General features: G+C 36.0%; 1 protein-coding gene across 2 annotated transcripts in view; it reads left to right on the top strand.

The window, feature by feature from the left end:
* The window catches only part of LOC101333297 (glutamate receptor ionotropic, kainate 1), a 58063-nt gene that overhangs the window by 26737 nt on the left and 13156 nt on the right, over window positions 1-18170 (top strand). Inside the window, exons 9-11 of one of the 2 annotated variants that reach the window (XM_033856010.2) lie at window positions 9214-9439; window positions 14343-14593; window positions 15929-16096. In XM_033856010.2, coding sequence (XP_033711901.1) covers window positions 9214-9439; window positions 14343-14593; window positions 15929-16078 — 627 coding nt within the window. In that variant the 3' untranslated portion in view covers window positions 16079-16096. Of the gene's footprint in view, window positions 1-9213; window positions 9440-14342; window positions 14594-15928; window positions 16097-18170 lie in introns of those variants that run through there. The other variant, XM_073804429.1, reaches the window with a different exon arrangement.

Here is an 18170-nt window from a genome sequence, read left to right as displayed (position 1 = left end):
TCTCTTTGCTTTCAAGATGACTCTAAGTTGTTTTACAGCTGAAGAATAGGCATTCGCAAGGAGGAAAGGACTATGGAAGTTACCAAAATCCATAAACAAACAAAATACACTAACTCCTCATATGTGGTCTCTTGGTCACAATTGAGGGATGTTTTTAGTGAAAGCTCTGCTTGAAAAGTGTGACCAGAAGTTGCTCACTAAAATTTCCATCCAAAGCCATTGACTTTTTTTTTCTAGACTTCGTCATTCTTGCAGAGAACAAGACCTTAGATTTCAGATTTGGATATTTGATTTTCAACATAAAAAAAGTTGTTGTTGTTGTTTTTTAAATAGCTCAGTTGAGGTTTCACTATCCATCATCTGAATTCAGGCAAGGCTGAGGGAATAAACTGACATTTATTAAGCAACTGCTGGGTCAAGGTACTACATGTCTGAGACAAGGGAAGCTGAAACAGTTTTCCTTCATTGAGTCATTTGTATGTAGAACAACACAGTGATCACCAGGGACTGTATTTACGCAAAGAACTGAGGTTAAATCGTAAATTCAATTACACATACATTCACAAAGTTTTACAGATGGACACCTCAAGATCCTGGCTGATGCCCATGAAGAAAAGAACAATTTTAAGTTTTGTGGCCAAGGGCACTTAGTCAATGATGCTTATTAAACATTACACTTCCTCAAGGTCATCTGCACCCTATGGATGATAACGTCTATTTGGTGAAAGGGTGTCATTCACCAGTAGACCAATTACTGGGTCAAAGTTAAAGAGAGGCAGAGTGTTTCATCAACTGTCCAAGGACTGTTGAAGATATTTTAGGAGATCCTCCAAATATCAGGGGACCATTTATTTGTCCTTGGCTAATAATTTTAAATAGAATATTTTTATAAATCAGTATACCAATAATTCAGAACTTCAAGAGACTTCATTTAAGAGAATTTTTAACAAACTCCCTTTGATTTTCTACTCAGGATAATACTAATTAATAATATGATATTAATTATATTGGTTTTTCATCTCTCTGCTGCTGAATTGCTTGGTCCTTTCAATTGTTTCAAAATCTTAAATGATAAAGGCTTTTCCTGCCCTCCGCACTGTCTGAGACCACCCTCAGCATCTTAAGAGATACAAAGAATAGTCAGGTCACAGTCAAGTTCTGTGGACACAACTTGGGGACAGATTTCCTAAGGCCATTTCCTCTTTTATACCCAAGAACATTGACAGCAACGGCATCCAACTACAACTTTTGCTTTTAATATGGAGCACTAAGGCACTGATTTTCTCCACGTCTCATAAAAAGTAGGACATGTGCAAAAATTGTTTTTTCTCTTTGTAATTCTATTAATTACCCTTATGGATAAATGGAATAGCCCAAACTTTGATTTCACAGTGATAGTTTATCAACTCATTTTTTTTTCCCAGCTGAAGAAAGGATTATCATGTAAAAGCTTAAGAACCATTTGAGGCCTGAAAAAAGAGATTTCTCAATGTCTCTTGCAAACCATCATCCAAGTGAAATAATGGTTTTGGTTCATTGTTCAGAGATTAGGGATACCAGCCAGTCTTCTCAGGAGTTATGACTATAATAAAATGCTGTGATATAAATTAAAACTTACAGTAAAGTTTTGTTCTAGAACATGGGTTCAAATTCTGACACTACTGCTTATTAGCTATGTAGGCCTTGGTAAGTTATTTAAACCCTTTGTACCTCAATTCTCCTGTCTGTAAATTGAAGATAATATCTAGCTCAAAATATTATTTTAAGAAATAAATAACTTAATAGAGGTAGTGTGTTTATAATACTATATGGCAAATTGCAACAATAAAAATGTTAAATAAAAAAGGGAAAAATGTTAAATATTATTATAATTCTCACCAAAAACGTCATCACCATTAACATCCAACCCTTACTCTTAGCTATTAGTCCTACTTTTTTCAACTTTCTGAATTAAGGAAAAAAAAAAAACTCTAGTTTGGTCTTTGTTCAGCTTCCTTACTGATCCTGGGAGGTGTGCCTTCTGCTACTGGACAGAAAAGTCCAGAGAGAGTGCCAGTGCCCCAAATCTCAAAGACTTTCAGAGGCCAAGTCAGACAAAGACCTCAGTCCTTGGAAGCTTTGCTGAGCACATATAGGAATTAGCAGAAGAACCACTTCCAGATGGTAGATAAGCAACAGATGGTGAGGCTGCCCTCAGAATTCAGCTGAGAAGCAGAATAAGGCAGTTCAACTCAGTTCAGTTTAATTTATATTTTTTCCAGGATCTCCAATTTGACCAGTTTTTGAGGTTGTCACTGTAAGAGATAGGAAGGGGGAGATATAAACTTTTTCAAGGCTTGAAGACCTGAATAGCAATAAAGAAACAAGATGCACACAGACCTGTTAAACACAATGCAACATGTGGTTAAGTAGCATGCCTTGTGCAGACAGGAAGTGGTGTGAACATCAGAAGTCCCCGTGAGCCAGAATGGTAGAAAATACTCATGTAAGAAATGCTTCTCAGTAGAAACTTGCCCTGTAAAAAATCACTATCCTCTCAGACCCAAGTCAGAGGATTACACAGATTAGATCATGATTCAGTCTAAAATGACTTGAATAAAATAGGTTTAAAAAAATCGTAACAGACTTGCCATTACTGGCTTTCATGGTCTGGGGACTTTGGACCAGCTGTGGGAATGGACTCTCTAACCTTTATAACCTCCTTCCAGAGAGTGGTTAGGTGCTATCATTAACCCAAAAGACATTTCAAGAAAGTTACTGAGCACTGCACCAGTGGATGTGAAGCAATGAGCCATTATGGGGAGACAAGTTTCAGACAAAAATAGTCATATAGTGAAGCACAAAATGAAAGACATTTCACAAACTTCTCTGTATAGGAAGGCACGCTTCACATAAGAGCTATTAGCTGATGTTTGAAAGATCTAGCTAATTTTACCTTCAGTGTCCAAAATGTTAAGTCCCTATAGTTTAAAAATGTATTTGTTTAGGGAGAAATCCATGAGGTCAATTAAAGTTAACCTTTTTCAAAGCCTGTTATATTGCCTGTAATGGACCAATCTTTAGACAGGATAAAAACATGAAAAATGTTTTAGCAAAGGTGTTTAAATCCCACTGAGAGAATTTTTTTAAAAGGGAACACATGAATTTATAGCCTAGGAAATTCTGCAAATGTCATAACTTTCTATCAATTCAAGATAAGAGCAAAATCAGCTGCAATGATCATATTATATACATTTGAAAGACACAGGCCCCTCAATATAGTATAAATGCTTTCATCTGAGAGTCTTCCTTCAAAGTGATTTTTAAAAATTAAATCATATTTTTTTAAATCCATGAGAATTTTTTTTAACATCTTTATTGGAGTATAATTGCTTTACAATGCTGTGTTAGTTTCTGCTGTGTAACAAGGTGAATCATTTATACATATACATATATCCCCATATCCCCTCCCTCTTTCATCTCCCTCCCACCCTCCTTATCCCACCCCTCTAGGTGGTCACAAAGCACAGAGCTGATCTCCCTATGCTATGTGGCTGCTTCCCACTAGCTATTTTACATTTGGTAGTGTATATATGTCAATGTCACTCTCTCACTTCGTCCCAGCTTACCCTCCCCTCTCCCCAAGTCCTCAAGTCCATTCTCTATGTCTGTGTCTTTGTTCCTGTCCTGCCCTTAGGTTCTTCAGAGCCTTTTTTTTTTTAGGTTCCATATATATGTGTTAGCATACAGTATTTGTTTTTCTCTTTCTGAATTACTTGACTCTGTATGACAGACTCTAGGTCCATCCACCTCACTACAGATAACTCAATTTCATTTATTTTTATGGCTGAGTAATATTTTATTGTATATATGTGCCACATCTTTATCCATTCATCTGTCAATGGACACTTAGGTTATTTCCATGTCCTGGCATGTAGAAATCCAAACTTGTAAAGCAGATATATCAGAGGTGAATAGTTGCCTTAAAAGCAACCATTTCCTCTAACACAAGATTAGATCTATCATTTCATGAAATAATAAATTCTCATGGACACTATTTACAATAGCCAGGACATGGAAACAACCTAAATGTCCATGAGAATTTATTATTTCATGAAATGATAGATCTAATCTTGTGTTAGAGGAAATGGTTGCTTTTAAGGCAACTATTCACCTCTGATATATCTGCTTTACAAGTTTGGATTTCTACATGGCTGATTTCCATGTCTTTGACTGATTTTTAAGGTGTGTTTTTTTTTTTAAATCGGCATTTATGTAAAGTAAATTGGAGATCAGATTTTAAAATGTAATTATATTTGATGTTTTATTTGTTCAATAAGCATATATTTACCATATTTATATGATCATTTTTGACAAGATAACAAAAATCAAATATCAATAATCTATCTTCAGTGTATATGTGTGGGGTATGGATATATGTAAAAATAAACATATAAACAGGTATCTATATAAAATCTTTAAGCATGTTGGTCTGAAGTAGAATTGCACAGTTGTTCATTCTACTGAATAATAGGATTATACATCTTTACTGTAGAAGCCCTATAACCTGGTTGAAGAAATAATGTGTTAAATAATGTTTATTTCAGTAAAAATGAAATATTAGAGGGATATGTCTATAAAATGCAGGTTCTATCAGTCTTAAGATTGTATTACACTCCAGAATTTACACATACTTTTCCTGTTATAGCAGAAACCCTGAAACTGAAAACAATGGAACTATATGAAATACAAAATAAGGAAAAATATAAACAATGTCTACATTTCCTTCCAGGTTCCAACTGTTGCACTTCCTAAAACACTGTCTAATTTTTTTGTCTAAACAAATATAAGCTGTCTAAATTCATATAAATTGTTTCCATGCATTGTGTCATGACTACAAGATTTTCAGCAGCTCTAGTTATAATAGAAAAGATGCCACAGCTATTTACTGAAATTATTTCTTAAGAAAATGTGTCAGTGATGTTAAAACATTAGCCGAGTCATAAGTTTGATGTTCTGTGTATTAAAACAAACAGTTGATTCCCTATTAGTTAAGAACATAAACCCTGGAGCCAGATTGCTGGGATCAAATCCTGGCTTCATCATTTCTTTATGTGGCATTCTGTTTCTTCATCTGTAAAGGAGAAATAATAATGGTATCTTTCTCATATGAACACTGTGAAGGTTAAATAGATTAATACATGCAAAGTGCTTAGAATAGTTTTGGGCACACAGTAAACACTGCACATGCTGGTTATTATTACTATTTTCAATAAATAGTTTTTAACTGCACAGAGACCCGTTGTAAATTATTTCCCATTGAGTGTTTAACTTGCATGCATTATGGGAGAAAAAAGAGAAATAAACAACAGTCATCAGATGGTGATACAGTAATACTCCCTTATAACAGATTTTAGATGAAAAGAATGCTTATTCTTTGCCAACATTTCATCAGCATCAGAATAGCCACATAATCAGGTTTAACCAGACAAAGTAAATGCATTTAACCTTGACTCTCCTCTAGGATTAAAAAAAAAAAAAACCTGGATGATTTCAGATTTAATAAATGAGGACTTTTCAGTTTTTGTGACTTTTGATAAGAAGCTCAGAGTACTTTACAAATATTCTAATTCACGTTTGACATATTCAGTGAAATAAGTTGCAATCACTGTTTCTTCTTTTTAAATATATATCATTTAGAGCAATTTAGCAGGCTGAGACTATAGAAGATTTACAAGTGCAGAAACATCCACACTGTCATTCAAATGGTTTGCTAAGTCTTTTAATATTTATGATAATGTCCCATGAAGTACGCTTCTATTTTTAAGAATTATTAAAATCTGTCTTAAAAATAGTCTATTAAAAAGAAATAAATCTAATTTAACTACTCTTAGAATAGTACTTTTTGACCAAACAAAAAATAAACATTACAGAACATGGTTTGACAGTGGATGGAACTCAAGAATAAGGAGGAAAGAGGCCATGACTCTGTATTGGTTCTTTCACTAACCAATATGACCCCTGGGTGACACCTAACTGTCCTTGAAGTCAGGACCTGCATAAGTAATATGAAAAGGTTGGTCTAGTGAGTAGAACCTGTGGGTTGAAGGATCCTTAAGTGAAACTCATCCATCCATGAAATTCTTCTTGTACGTTTCCAGTAGTAGAAAACTCACCATATCCTAAGCCATCTACAGATATTTTTAACTGTTAAAAAGGTTATTCCTTAGCCACATTCTGGGTCTTCCTATTTATCTAAGCTCCCCAGCTTGTCAAACAGTCTATAATTTCAAATGTAGAATACAATGGATCCCCACAACAGCAAACTTTCTAAATGATGAAAGAGAACTTTAAATAAAAGCAGAAGGGTGCTATTCTCTGTCCCATTATGTTTACCATTATTAGACTGGAGCAAAAATAATAGGAGGGTGTCAAAGAAATTTAGAATGTTCCCTATACCTTCAACTTGAGCAAGTCCCCCAAGTGATCATTTTCTTAGAAAAAGTTCTGCTGTTCAATGGTTCAAATTCCATGCCTGCTAGATTTCTCTTCCAGTACCTCAGGCAGTTCAAGCCAAGAACAACCTTCTACTCCAAAAAAGAAGAAGTAAGTGTGGTTGAATTAAATCCATGACCTTCAGCTCCACAGAGCAGTGCTAGTTAACGTGTGGTGGTCAACACAAACGTGTTGACTCAGGGAACATTGTGTTACTAAGCTGTGATGAGATAAAAGAAATTGAGAGTAAGACTTTAGAAGTTCTGTAGCTCTTGGATATTGTGGTGGCACCAAGAACATGATTAATGAGGGACTTTCCTGGTGGCACAATGGTTAAGAATCCGCCTGCCAATGCAGGGGACATGGGTTTAATCCCTGGCCCTGGAAGACCCCACATGCTGCAGAGCAACTAAGCCCGTGTGCCACAACTACTGAGCCTGTGTTCTAGACCCTGTGAGCCACAACTACTGAAGCCCTCATGCTCTAGGGCCCACATGCCACAACTACAGAGCCCAAGTGCTGCAGCTACTGAAGCCCACATGCCTAGAGCCTGTGCTCCACAACAAGAGAAGCCACTGCAATGAGAAGCCCGTGCTTCGCCACAACTAGAGAAAGCCCATGCGCAGCAACAAAGGCCCAACACAGCCAAAAATAAAATAATAAAAAAAATTAAAAAGAAAAAGAACATGATTAATGGATATGGTTCCAAGAATGTAGACCACTTTGAGGGCTGTCAAGTGCCAACATGGTGAGCCACGTCTGGTATGAGTGCATACTAATCCCACTTGGTAGCACTACCCAAAATCAGCATAGTACAGTGGAAAGAACATTGAATTAGATGTCAGGGGTCCAGAGGTCCAGTATTAGCTCTGATACTAATGAGTTTTGTGATTTTCATGAACTCTCCAAATCTTCTGTACCAAAATTTCCCCCTCTGTGTAAACAGCATGAATGAGCCAATTTCTAAAGTTTCCATCAACCATAAAATTTCATAATTCTAAGAAAATTATTTTCCCTTAAGGTAGTTTCCTGGTAGAAGAATAATTTTCCCAGCAGTGCGTTTACTGCCAAAAGACAGACTGACCTCCGTGCACTTGTACAAGTAGCTCTTTATTATAAATTTAGCATTAACAGACTCTTCCAGGCTAAAATTACCCAACAAATGAGGCATTGAACCCTACCTCAAAAACATACCTTTTCAATGGAGACATGAACCTCAACTTTCAGATATCTGTGGGGATGAGGAGTAATTCACAGGGGCCTAATCATGACAAAATGGTTTCCATAAAATACCAGTATCTATAAGGTACTGTATATTGAATTGCTATTTGTCTCACAAGACCTTTCTCAAGGGGTTCTTCAAATACCTAACAATCCAAAATAAAGCTATCTGCCCTCCCTTAACTCATAAAGCCTACAGCGTTAACCCAGGTCTTAAATAGAGTTCGGAACTGAATGAGCCTTCAGGAACACTTGACCATGAATAACCACACTATAGTTTATTCCACAGGTATTCCATTTATTGCTGTGGCCCCAAATCATGTTTTAAACTTCCTTGCACTCCTGAGATGATAAGCTCTGTGCCTTCCAAGGAAGCTCGTGTGTGTGTGTGTGTGTGTGTGTGTGTGTGTGTGTGTGTGTGTGTGCGCGCGCACGCGCGCGTGTGTACCATATACAATGCAAGAGCTGGAGTAGCTTGGAATTATCAGTAATTCTCATAATCTCTTCCATCTTCCAAATAAATGGAGGGGAGTGTTGATGCAAATGAAGACAAATACAGAAAAAAATTAGAACAATATGGAAATTACAGAATTAAATGTAAACTATTTACAGATCACTATTCAAAAGAATAGAAAATTTATACCTAAGCAATATGAAAACTTAGGCAGTATATTTTAACAAAGAAAGTAAGATAATGAGATAGTGGAAGGTATAGATGCATATGTAATATATACCATATATATGGCTTATTACTGAATCAAGAAGCTGAAGAATAAAGGAAAAGACAAAATCATGAACACTTTCAAATGAAAATTCAGTCCTCATTATCTAAAATATAATTGCAATTTAAAATTGAATGTATATATAAAAAGGCTTATAAAAATATAGTAGGAAGAGTTTTCTGATCTGAATTTAATATGAAAAGAGCATTTGCACTCTAAGTTTTCTAGAAAAGATAAGAGTAATTGGCAGTTCTTTCATAAATAAAGCAGAGAAGGTATGTGATTTATCCCAAGGCTGTCCCCTGCAAAGGAATGTTGGATCAGGTATTAAAACTTACATACAAGAAAAAAGCAAAACAATGTCTACTGAAGTTAAGTCGTTGAAGGCAATGGAAAAAATGAGTAGAGTCTTAGGGTGATCTAGTCACCCCTTGGCCTAGTGGGTCTTGAGGACTTGTTCTTAAGTGGCCAGAGTTCCTTAGGCAAATGTTGTCATTGATACTAATCTTCTTTCTTCCCTACTGAAATCAGCCAAAGGATCTTGAGGCAATGTCTTACATCAGTTGGGTAAGATCTCTTTTTCCTCTACAGCTGCCTCAGTGCCTCCAAAGGTTTTCCTATAGTGAATTGGGCTCCTTTCAACTACCAAACTGAAGTCCCAGGATCATCAATACCGGTTTCCTACCTAAAGAGAAAGAATCCTCCCTATGCTATTTGAACCCCAGGAGTTTTGAATAGCTTTAGGACATATTTTCTCAGCACTCTCTGCTGGTGGGTGTGCTTTCTTTCCCTGCAGAAATCGAAGATATCCACGTACGAGAAGATGTGGGCTTTCATGAGTAGCAGGCAGCAGACTGCCCTGGTCAAAAACAGTGATGAGGGCATCCAACGTGTGCTCACCACTGACTATGCCTTGCTGATGGAGTCCACCAACATTGAGTATGTGACGCAGAGAAACTGTAACCTCACTCAGATCGGGGGCCTCATTGACTCCAAAGGTTATGGAGTGGGAACACCTATAGGTAAGAGAGACAAGGCAGTAGCAAAGACTGAGATGGGCAATGTCAGTTACAAAGTATAGAAAGGAATGGGCTCAGAGATATCTACTCTACATTCTGAGAAAGTCTACAATGTCTTCAGTGGACTAATAAATAAGGGAAATGACAGTACAGATCATAGGCATGCTCTGAATTGAAGATTCCAAGATATTTAACCTAATAAACTTTTAACTCATTGTTTCTTTCAAGTTCTACCATTGCATATACATTTGAGTACATAGATTTTATTTTACCCCAAATATTGTTAAAAGAATATCTTCCTAATTAACACTCTTCTCATTATTTTCTTCAGTTCCTATATATGCCTGTATAGTTTTTTCTATCTTAAATTATATTAGAATACAACAAAATTAACTATACATATAGATGACAAAGTTAAAGAGCTAGTGTTCTATGTAAATAGATAGAAAAGCAAAACTATATCTGTCAGAAGAAAAAGGATTAAGATTAAATTATAATTTGCTCAGGCAATATGTCAGATTCAATCATTAATAAAATCTCCAAATATTCCTAGTCCTTGATTTTGTACCACTGCTCAATCTAAGGATATTATTACCTTGTAGGCATACAGACCCACACAGCTAGTTCTTCTTGCATGTCTGGGATATAGAACTATATTCTGTATTCAAGGGACAATGACCTCCCTATAGAAAACTCTCTATTTCCCTCACTACAGAAACTGTATTGTATAAGGTTCTGATATGGTAGCAATCTGCTCTTCTCAAGTGAGTCATCAGTAATTTTCTGATAAGCATTCCCAAGGGGAGGAATTGGAGGCCATCTTAGACCACTGGGTTAGTCCAGTAAGAAATCATAGTTACGGTTAAATCAGATAATTAAGGACCCAAGGTATATTATTATTTTCACCTGTTGAAAGGGATTATCCAGTTCCCTCAACACTAGACAGGGATCGCAAACTCAAATGCTTACAGAAGCCAAGCAGGTATAATTGAATAAAGCTTGTTTGTTTGAAGAAGCAGTAGGGAATGGTAGCAAGTATGGAGAATTAGAGACAACATACTCATCTAAAGGGGGCAAATGCCTTTCAGGTCAGTAGCTGTGGGAATTAGAGCCCAACATTATCAGATCTTCTATTTTTCATGAAAAAAAATCAGATTTTACATGAATACTCCTGATGGCTTAATTTGGCAATAAATTTACTTTTTAAAAAAGAATATGTAGCCCATATTCAACTTTTGATCAATACTAATTTGATTAACCAGGTAAAGAAGGTCAACTCTCTCCACCTTTGAACATGAATACATAACTAATTTGACTCCATGTAATCTATCTGATGCTAGAAATATATGCTATAAAGAAATTAACTTATATCAATTGGGTAAAATCTCCTTTTCCTCTAAATAAGTTGTTATGTATGTCCTCTAAATAAATCTTCAGAATGATTGGGCTAGGCAACCTGTAACTACCTTCTTGCCCCTTTATTTCCAATAATTTTTCCTGATGAAAATGTCAGTATTGCAAATGAAGTGTGCATTTTTTTCTCAAGTGGTAAGCTCTCCTAAAACTAAGTCGGTGTGCTCTGCAGAGAACTCAGTGTGATTGTTAGACACTAACTAAAAGGTTACTATGCTTCTTTTTGATTTGAGAAACAATGTCCTATCTCCCTAACCAGGCTTTACCACCTCATTTTATTTTTTATTTTTTTTTATAACCCTCCTTCCACCACTTCACAATAGCTCACAAGCAACAACCCTTCTCCTTTTTTTTTTTTTTTAAGACTGGAGAAAGAAGCTAGACATGTTATTTTTTAATATCCCATCACTGCTGATTTTAGTTAAATGAACCATGAGTCAGACAAGAACACCAGGATTGGGTGCCTTTTCCTGAATCTTTTCCAAATCAAGACCTTATGATTGATTGTAATATATTTTGTGTCTTAGAAAAAACAACTATAGTTTCTTAATGGAACCATCTTTAGATTAAATTATAAAGTTGAAAACTGTACTTTTACCATTCCATCCTCAGCTCCATCTCCACCACCTTTTAATTCCCCTCTTTCCCACCAAATTTCCAGTCTGGTAGTAACAATAGAAAATTACAATGTGTACCACTTCTTCTGAGAATATTTACACTATAATATGAGACTTTTAATAGGCATTTCTTCTACTGAATGAAATACAACTCTAAAGTTAAAATATTGGAATATTGGTGAGGAATGGGGAAGCATCAAGGGGTCCTTTCAGAAACACTCCTAAATTAATGCAGCACTTTAAAAATGACTCTGACTCCATGTGAGTGAGGCTGACCCTGTGATGAGTATCACTATATTTTATATAATATGATATTAAGAGATTTGAATATTCCAGTTCAGTCTACATTTTGCCAACGTCATGCATTCTCTGACATACAAATTCCAAAGTTGAAGAGTTTTTCCCCCTCCCTAGATGAAAAGAAATACACTCCAGGAATTTTTCATAGTGGTTATAAACCTGTCATCCTTTTAAAACTAAAACAATGAAGGAATAATTGGAACAGATGGCAGACCTCAGAGAGAATACATCCATTGGGAATACAGCTGTTGGATAAATTTGTGAGATGTTTCTTCTATGATGAATTGACTCTTTAAGAAAGATCAGCTGCTATTCAGGAAGATCCGTGATATACATATGTATTTTTTTCAAGTGACTTGTAATAAATCACTTCCAATGTCATTCAGTCCATTTAAGCAACAACAACAAAAAAAATTGAAGCTAAAATATATTCAAATATAAACAATTCTCCACATACTTCTGGTCTTGCCCTGACTCCCTTAAGGCTTAAAATTCCTTCTCACAGTCAAAGATTGGCAAAGTTGCTCAGTCACAACACAAAATCGAAGACTTTGTTTCTTAGAGACTCTCAGGACAGAAGCTCTGGAAACGTGCCTCCTGAGGGACTTAAAATAAAACTTGAAGAGAACGAGAGCAGTTAAGGCTTAAACAGGTTACCAGGAGGCTGGAAATTACCTTCCTTAGAGACCCACCTTAAACAGAGAAACAATCCCCATCTGCCTGAAATATTTTAGGTATTGTACAGCCTGAAGGCAAAAGGAAAGCATCAGTCAGCATTTACTGAGTACCCACTGTGTATACTGCTATGATTATTGCTGCAATTGTTACCCTATGGATCATTCTCACACTCTTCAAAGCACTTTCTCGTACATTAAAGCAAAGCTCTCTTGATTCACTTAATTGTTCACATATTATTGTTAATGGTGCTAATTTTGACACTAACCATTATTCTGAAGTTGTTTAAGCAAGCAGCCAATATCTTTTAATTTGGCTGTCAAGAGCCATTTTCTCACCAAAAATCCATACTTTTAATTGATAAGCCACAATCTAACGCCAAAACATTTTGCTCTTCTTTTACACTTGATCTTGAGGGACTGATAATGACTTTAGGAAGTCTTGGGAGGAATGGGGAAAATGACACATGTCACAATATTAATCTTCTGCTTTTCTAACCATGCCCTAGAACATAAGGTATACGGGGGAGGGGGGAGATGACATGGGGGTGAAGGGAGAAACTTTAATGAAAATAACACTAAGAGAGAAGTTAGGAGAATTGAGTTAAATTCTTGGCTCTACCAGCAACTATTACTTTCACCCATATCTTCACATCCTCAATTTCTTCAATTCTAAAAATAAGTAGACTGGGACTATATGGTTCCTAAGATCTCTTCTGGTTCTAAGATGCCACATTTTTCTATTTGCTACTTTTTTTGCATTTTTCTATTTCCACCAAGAAGAACGTTAAAGTTTACAAACAGAAAAAGCTAGAATGTATTGCTTTCCTACTAAGTAGAAGAAACACTTACAAAAATCCTTAGTGTCCAAGGAGAAATTAGGGAAAGAAATCTTACCATCTTTTTTTTTTAATTTCTTCCGTTGCTTTAATTAACATAGGAATCCAGTGTTGGACAAGCTGTGGCTGCAGGACCATGTTGATGCTCTCTAGCCCTAACATAATTAAAAGTTCAAAGGCATTACTAGAAAATAGAGTATAAATAATATCATTAAAGTGCTTGCAAATTTTCTAAACCTAGCTGAATGTTGTTTAAATTATTCAAAACCTACTCATAAGAGTATCTTAATAGGTGTATTAGTCAGTATAGACAAATTACTATAACCAACATCTGCAAATTTTTAGTGGCCAACACAATACATATTTATTTCTTGAACTTGTCATGGTCCAACAGTGGGTTGAAACAGAGATTCTGCTTCATGCAGTCATCCTTGGACCCAATCCCTTTCTAACTGGTGGTTCCAGTATTCCTAGTGACTTAAAATCCTTTCCCCCATGCTGAGTATTTGAGGAAAGAGAGGGAAAGAGTAGAGGATCATGTTGGGAGGATTTATGAGACAGGACTGGAAATAGTCATACATCACTTTAGCTCCCAATGGCTAGCAATCGGTCAATCACCACAATGAATTGTAAAGGAGACTAGGAAATGTCTAGCTACTCCCATAGGAAGAAGAGGAAATGGTACTGCTGATCATTTAGCCAGGCTGTCAAAATATTAGACATCCAAAAACCTAGAAAAAGTGGAATCTAAACAATGAAATTCCCTAATGTGGGAAAAGATTCATAAAAAACTCACCAGAAGCAGCGGGATGTCATGGAATTTCCAGCTCAGCTTTCCCTTGTTTAAAAGGAACAGACAGTGTGGCTAAGAGTTAATCTCAACATGTCAGCCTTTTGCTGTCCAATTATTTAGATCCTTCAAAATATAGGATTGCCCTTTGCCAGTCAAATTATGGATTGGGGTTTTCCAACAGCCATAAAGTAGTTACCCCTAAGACAGTAATCCTTCTTCACATCTTCTTCAGCCTTTGGGTGACCAATATCCAAATTACCTCACTTACAGGCTCTCCTTACCGGGATAAAATTACTATTGCTATTCTTCAATTACAAGAAGAGGGGAAACTGCATATGATGAAAGAGAAATGGTGGCGGGGAAATGGCTGCCCTGAGGAAGATAACAAAGAGGCCAGTGCTCTGGGAGTAGAAAATATTGGGGGTATCTTCATTGTTCTGGCTGCTGGACTGGTCCTTTCTGTATTTGTAGCCATTGGAGAATTTATATACAAATCACGGAAAAACAACGATATTGAGCAGGTGAGTCATCTCTTTCTAGGACCGGGTGGTTTTTGGTTTGTATTATCTGTTTTAAGTTTGGGAGTTTAAAGGATGCTTGCCCTTTTTTTGTAACAGTCTATTGAACTAGATGCCCAGAATGGCCATTTTTGAGTTAGAGCTAAGAGCTATTGAATCCCTGCCAGGTGCTGCTGGTACTGTAGCCGCATCATTTATTAATGAGAAGAAGGAAGCACCTTATACACTAAATTCAATTATCACTATTTGGAATGACAGTGCAAAAATTCCAAACTCAGTTAATTTCTTTAACAGTTATTTACCCTTAAGATAGAAACCCTAGATAGAGCAAGGAAGAAGTAAATCCAAAATTGGAAAATATATAAAAAGATCTTTGAGAGAAATGTTACATCTCCTAAGTGTAGGTACTAAGCACATGTACTAATGCAAAGCAATTTAGATAAAGATATAAATGTAATATTTTGAAACTGAGCATTTACCTCTATCAAAGTACATTTTGTAAAAGAATAATTCACAAAAATATTTGCCAGAAAAATGATGAACAGTACAGAATGATGATAAAATATATTAAAGAATCTATTTTTCCAAATTTTAGGATTATCGTTGATTTCAACAGTCAACCATTTTTTGCCTGTTACTTTTAGTTTTGATGAAAATCACATCAAGAGCTTACACTATTCTGAATAAGATGACGGTGATTAAAGATAATTCCTTCATAGGCATATGAGAATAAACAAAACACAAAGCTCATGCCCATTATAGAGTATTTGGTTACCCAAACAATTTAAAAGTATTGTTAGAATTTTGAAACTATGAACTATTAATAACAGGCCTACTTTAATGCTCAGCTATCAATGTCTTAAAATTCTTAATAATTTTAGAAAAAGGGGCTCTACATTTCCATTTTGTTCTGGACCCCACAAATAATGTAGTCAGTTTTCATTAATAATCTCATACGAGTCCCACTTCCTTTAAGTCGAAACTCTCCTTAAGTTCCCAGAGATGGAGATGATTGATTATAACCTGGCTTCATCCTGAAATTTTTCCCAAAATTACAAGGCAATTGTAAGAACATTAAGCACCATTTTCAGAGGCCTTGTTAGAGAAAACTGTCTAAGTAAAAGGGAGAATGGACTGATCTGCTTTAACTTTCGATTTGCTCTTGAGGTGTCTTGTTTTATGCAAATAATTTGAAAACTAAAAGCTTGTATATGTTATGCTTTAATGTGCTTCTCATAATTGCCAGCTTCATTTGATTTAAATTTTTGTTTAAACGCCCATTTTTGCTTCTGATTTATTCATTTTTTCTATATTTTTCTCATTTCTTTTGCATGCAAGCCTTTTTGTTTCTTTTATGGACTGCAGTGTAAGCAAACCCATCCAACCAGCTCCACTTCCGGAACCACTTTATCTACGGATTTAGAATGTGGCAAATTAATTCGAGAGGAGAGAGGGATTCGGACACAGTCCTCAATTCACACTGTGTAATCATTAAAAAAAAAATAAGTTGTGCCAAGTAGAAACTGCTTCTGCTAATTGGTGGTGTTGATGATGTCTGTATCTACTAAGCATAAATAGCCATAATCCCTATCCTTGTTTTAAGATAGCAAAACTCATGTACTCTGAACATTGAATTCAATGCACTGGAGACACATGTGCATTTTATATTGAAACAGCAGCATATTAGGCGTATACAGATTCCAAGATATGTGTGTTTACAGGAATTGTCTATACCATCAAGAGAATGGTTATCTTAGTTGTATTTTCATGTATTAAAAATAAGCACCTCTTGCCTCATGCAAAAGTAGATTCAGACTTTCAACAGTGCAAAGCATGAAAACAAAACGATATTTGGAGGAATTCTTTTCATCTTTGTGAACATTTTTTTCTCCTCTTTTCTTCTCCCTGTACCATACACTCTGTAGATCCACACTTTCCAAGTACCCAAAGCCCCATCTTTTTATAATAACTCCTTAACAATGTTAATTTTCATTCAAATTGAGTCTACTATTTGAAATGTACTATTTACACTGAGATTCCAAGAAGTCTTAGATTTTAAAGATTCAAAAAAGTGACCCAGAAAATGAAAACTAAACTTGAAACCTCTGGTGTCATGGAAGAAGAGCATTAGCTAAGGTGAACATCACTCAGGAAGACACAACAGAGTCAAAAATGATCCCTGCAGAGAAATTCATTACCATCAAGCTCTCAAGTAACATTTACTTGTAGAGCTTAACAATCTTCTGTAGGTTCAGATAGGTAGTATGCTCAGAATCTTTAAGGAACTGTGATTTTTTTTTTCAAGTTATAGATTATATTTTGCAAGCTCCAAGCACAGTCCTAAGGTAGAAATTAATGCCTAGCATCTTCTATTTTCCACTCACTTGCCCTCATTCTTTGCACTGAAGAACATCTTTTCACAAGATGTTATTTCATTCCTGTCCTAAGAGAGCGGTTGTTTTTGTAGCAATCTTTTCTGAGCCTCGACACTTTCACACTCATTCCTCTGGATTCTTTGCCATTTTCAATTCATTCCAAGTATACTGGGGAGAAGGACAAGGAGGAAAAAATAAATAGACGAAAGAATTTCCACACACATTAGTTACGGATCTTTGTAGATTTATTTCCCACCTGCATTCAAAATGCTGTAAATAATTTTCACTCTAACTGAGTTTGTGACATAGAAAGCCAACTGTATACTTAATTTGTTGTGACAGGATGTCTGCTGTCCCTCTGAGCTCTTTCCCTCTTCACAGTGAATAGGGGAATTGAAGATGCCCTTCATCTTCCCTCAATATGGGATAAGTTGATCTTTGTTCTCCTTAATGGGGTTACCTTTTGACATGTGAAGTGATCCCCAAAAATATATTTCTCAGAAGTAGAGATAGGCCATCTGTGCAATCATGTAGCATTTTGCCTTCTCTTTGCTTAGCTTTAAATGGGTTCCAATTTCTGAATCACGAGTCTCTTCAATCAACTCTAGATTTCTCCAGTAAAACATGTTCAGGAGAGTTGACTCTTGCCCTGATTGTTTCTCAGTCTTGGTTTCTTCTTTAAACAAATATACTTTTAAGGAAATGTCTATAAATTACACTGACATTTATTAGCTGTTATTGGGGTAAAAGCAACATACTGTTTGCCCTAGATCAGAGTTCACATCCCCATAATCAAAAACATCAGATGGGGCTTCCCTGGTGGCACAGTGGTTGAGAGTCCGCCTGACGATGCAGGGGACACGGGTTCGTGCCCCGGTCCGTGAAGATATCACATACCGCGGAGCGGCTGGGCCCATGAGCCTTGGCCGCTGAGCCTGCGCGTCTGGAGCCTGTGCCCCACAACGGGAGAGGCCACAACAATGAGAGGCCCATGTACCACAAAAAAAACAAAAAAACAAAAAAAACAAAAAAAACCCCCATCAGATGTTGAAATAAATATTACATAATTCATTGATTCTATATATAGAAAACACAAATTACATAAATTTATATTCCCAAGGACTCTTTAATAAATCAAAAATGCTACCCAAAAAGTTCAATGGTGATTGATGAGGTATAGATGATCAGGGTTAATGGTAAAAAAA

Source organism: Tursiops truncatus, chromosome 4 (genome assembly GCF_011762595.2).
Source record: "Tursiops truncatus isolate mTurTru1 chromosome 4, mTurTru1.mat.Y, whole genome shotgun sequence".
NCBI lineage: Eukaryota > Metazoa > Chordata > Mammalia > Artiodactyla > Delphinidae > Tursiops > Tursiops truncatus.
Note: the sequence above shows the minus strand (reverse complement) of the source record. Positions and strands in the feature narration are given on the sequence as shown.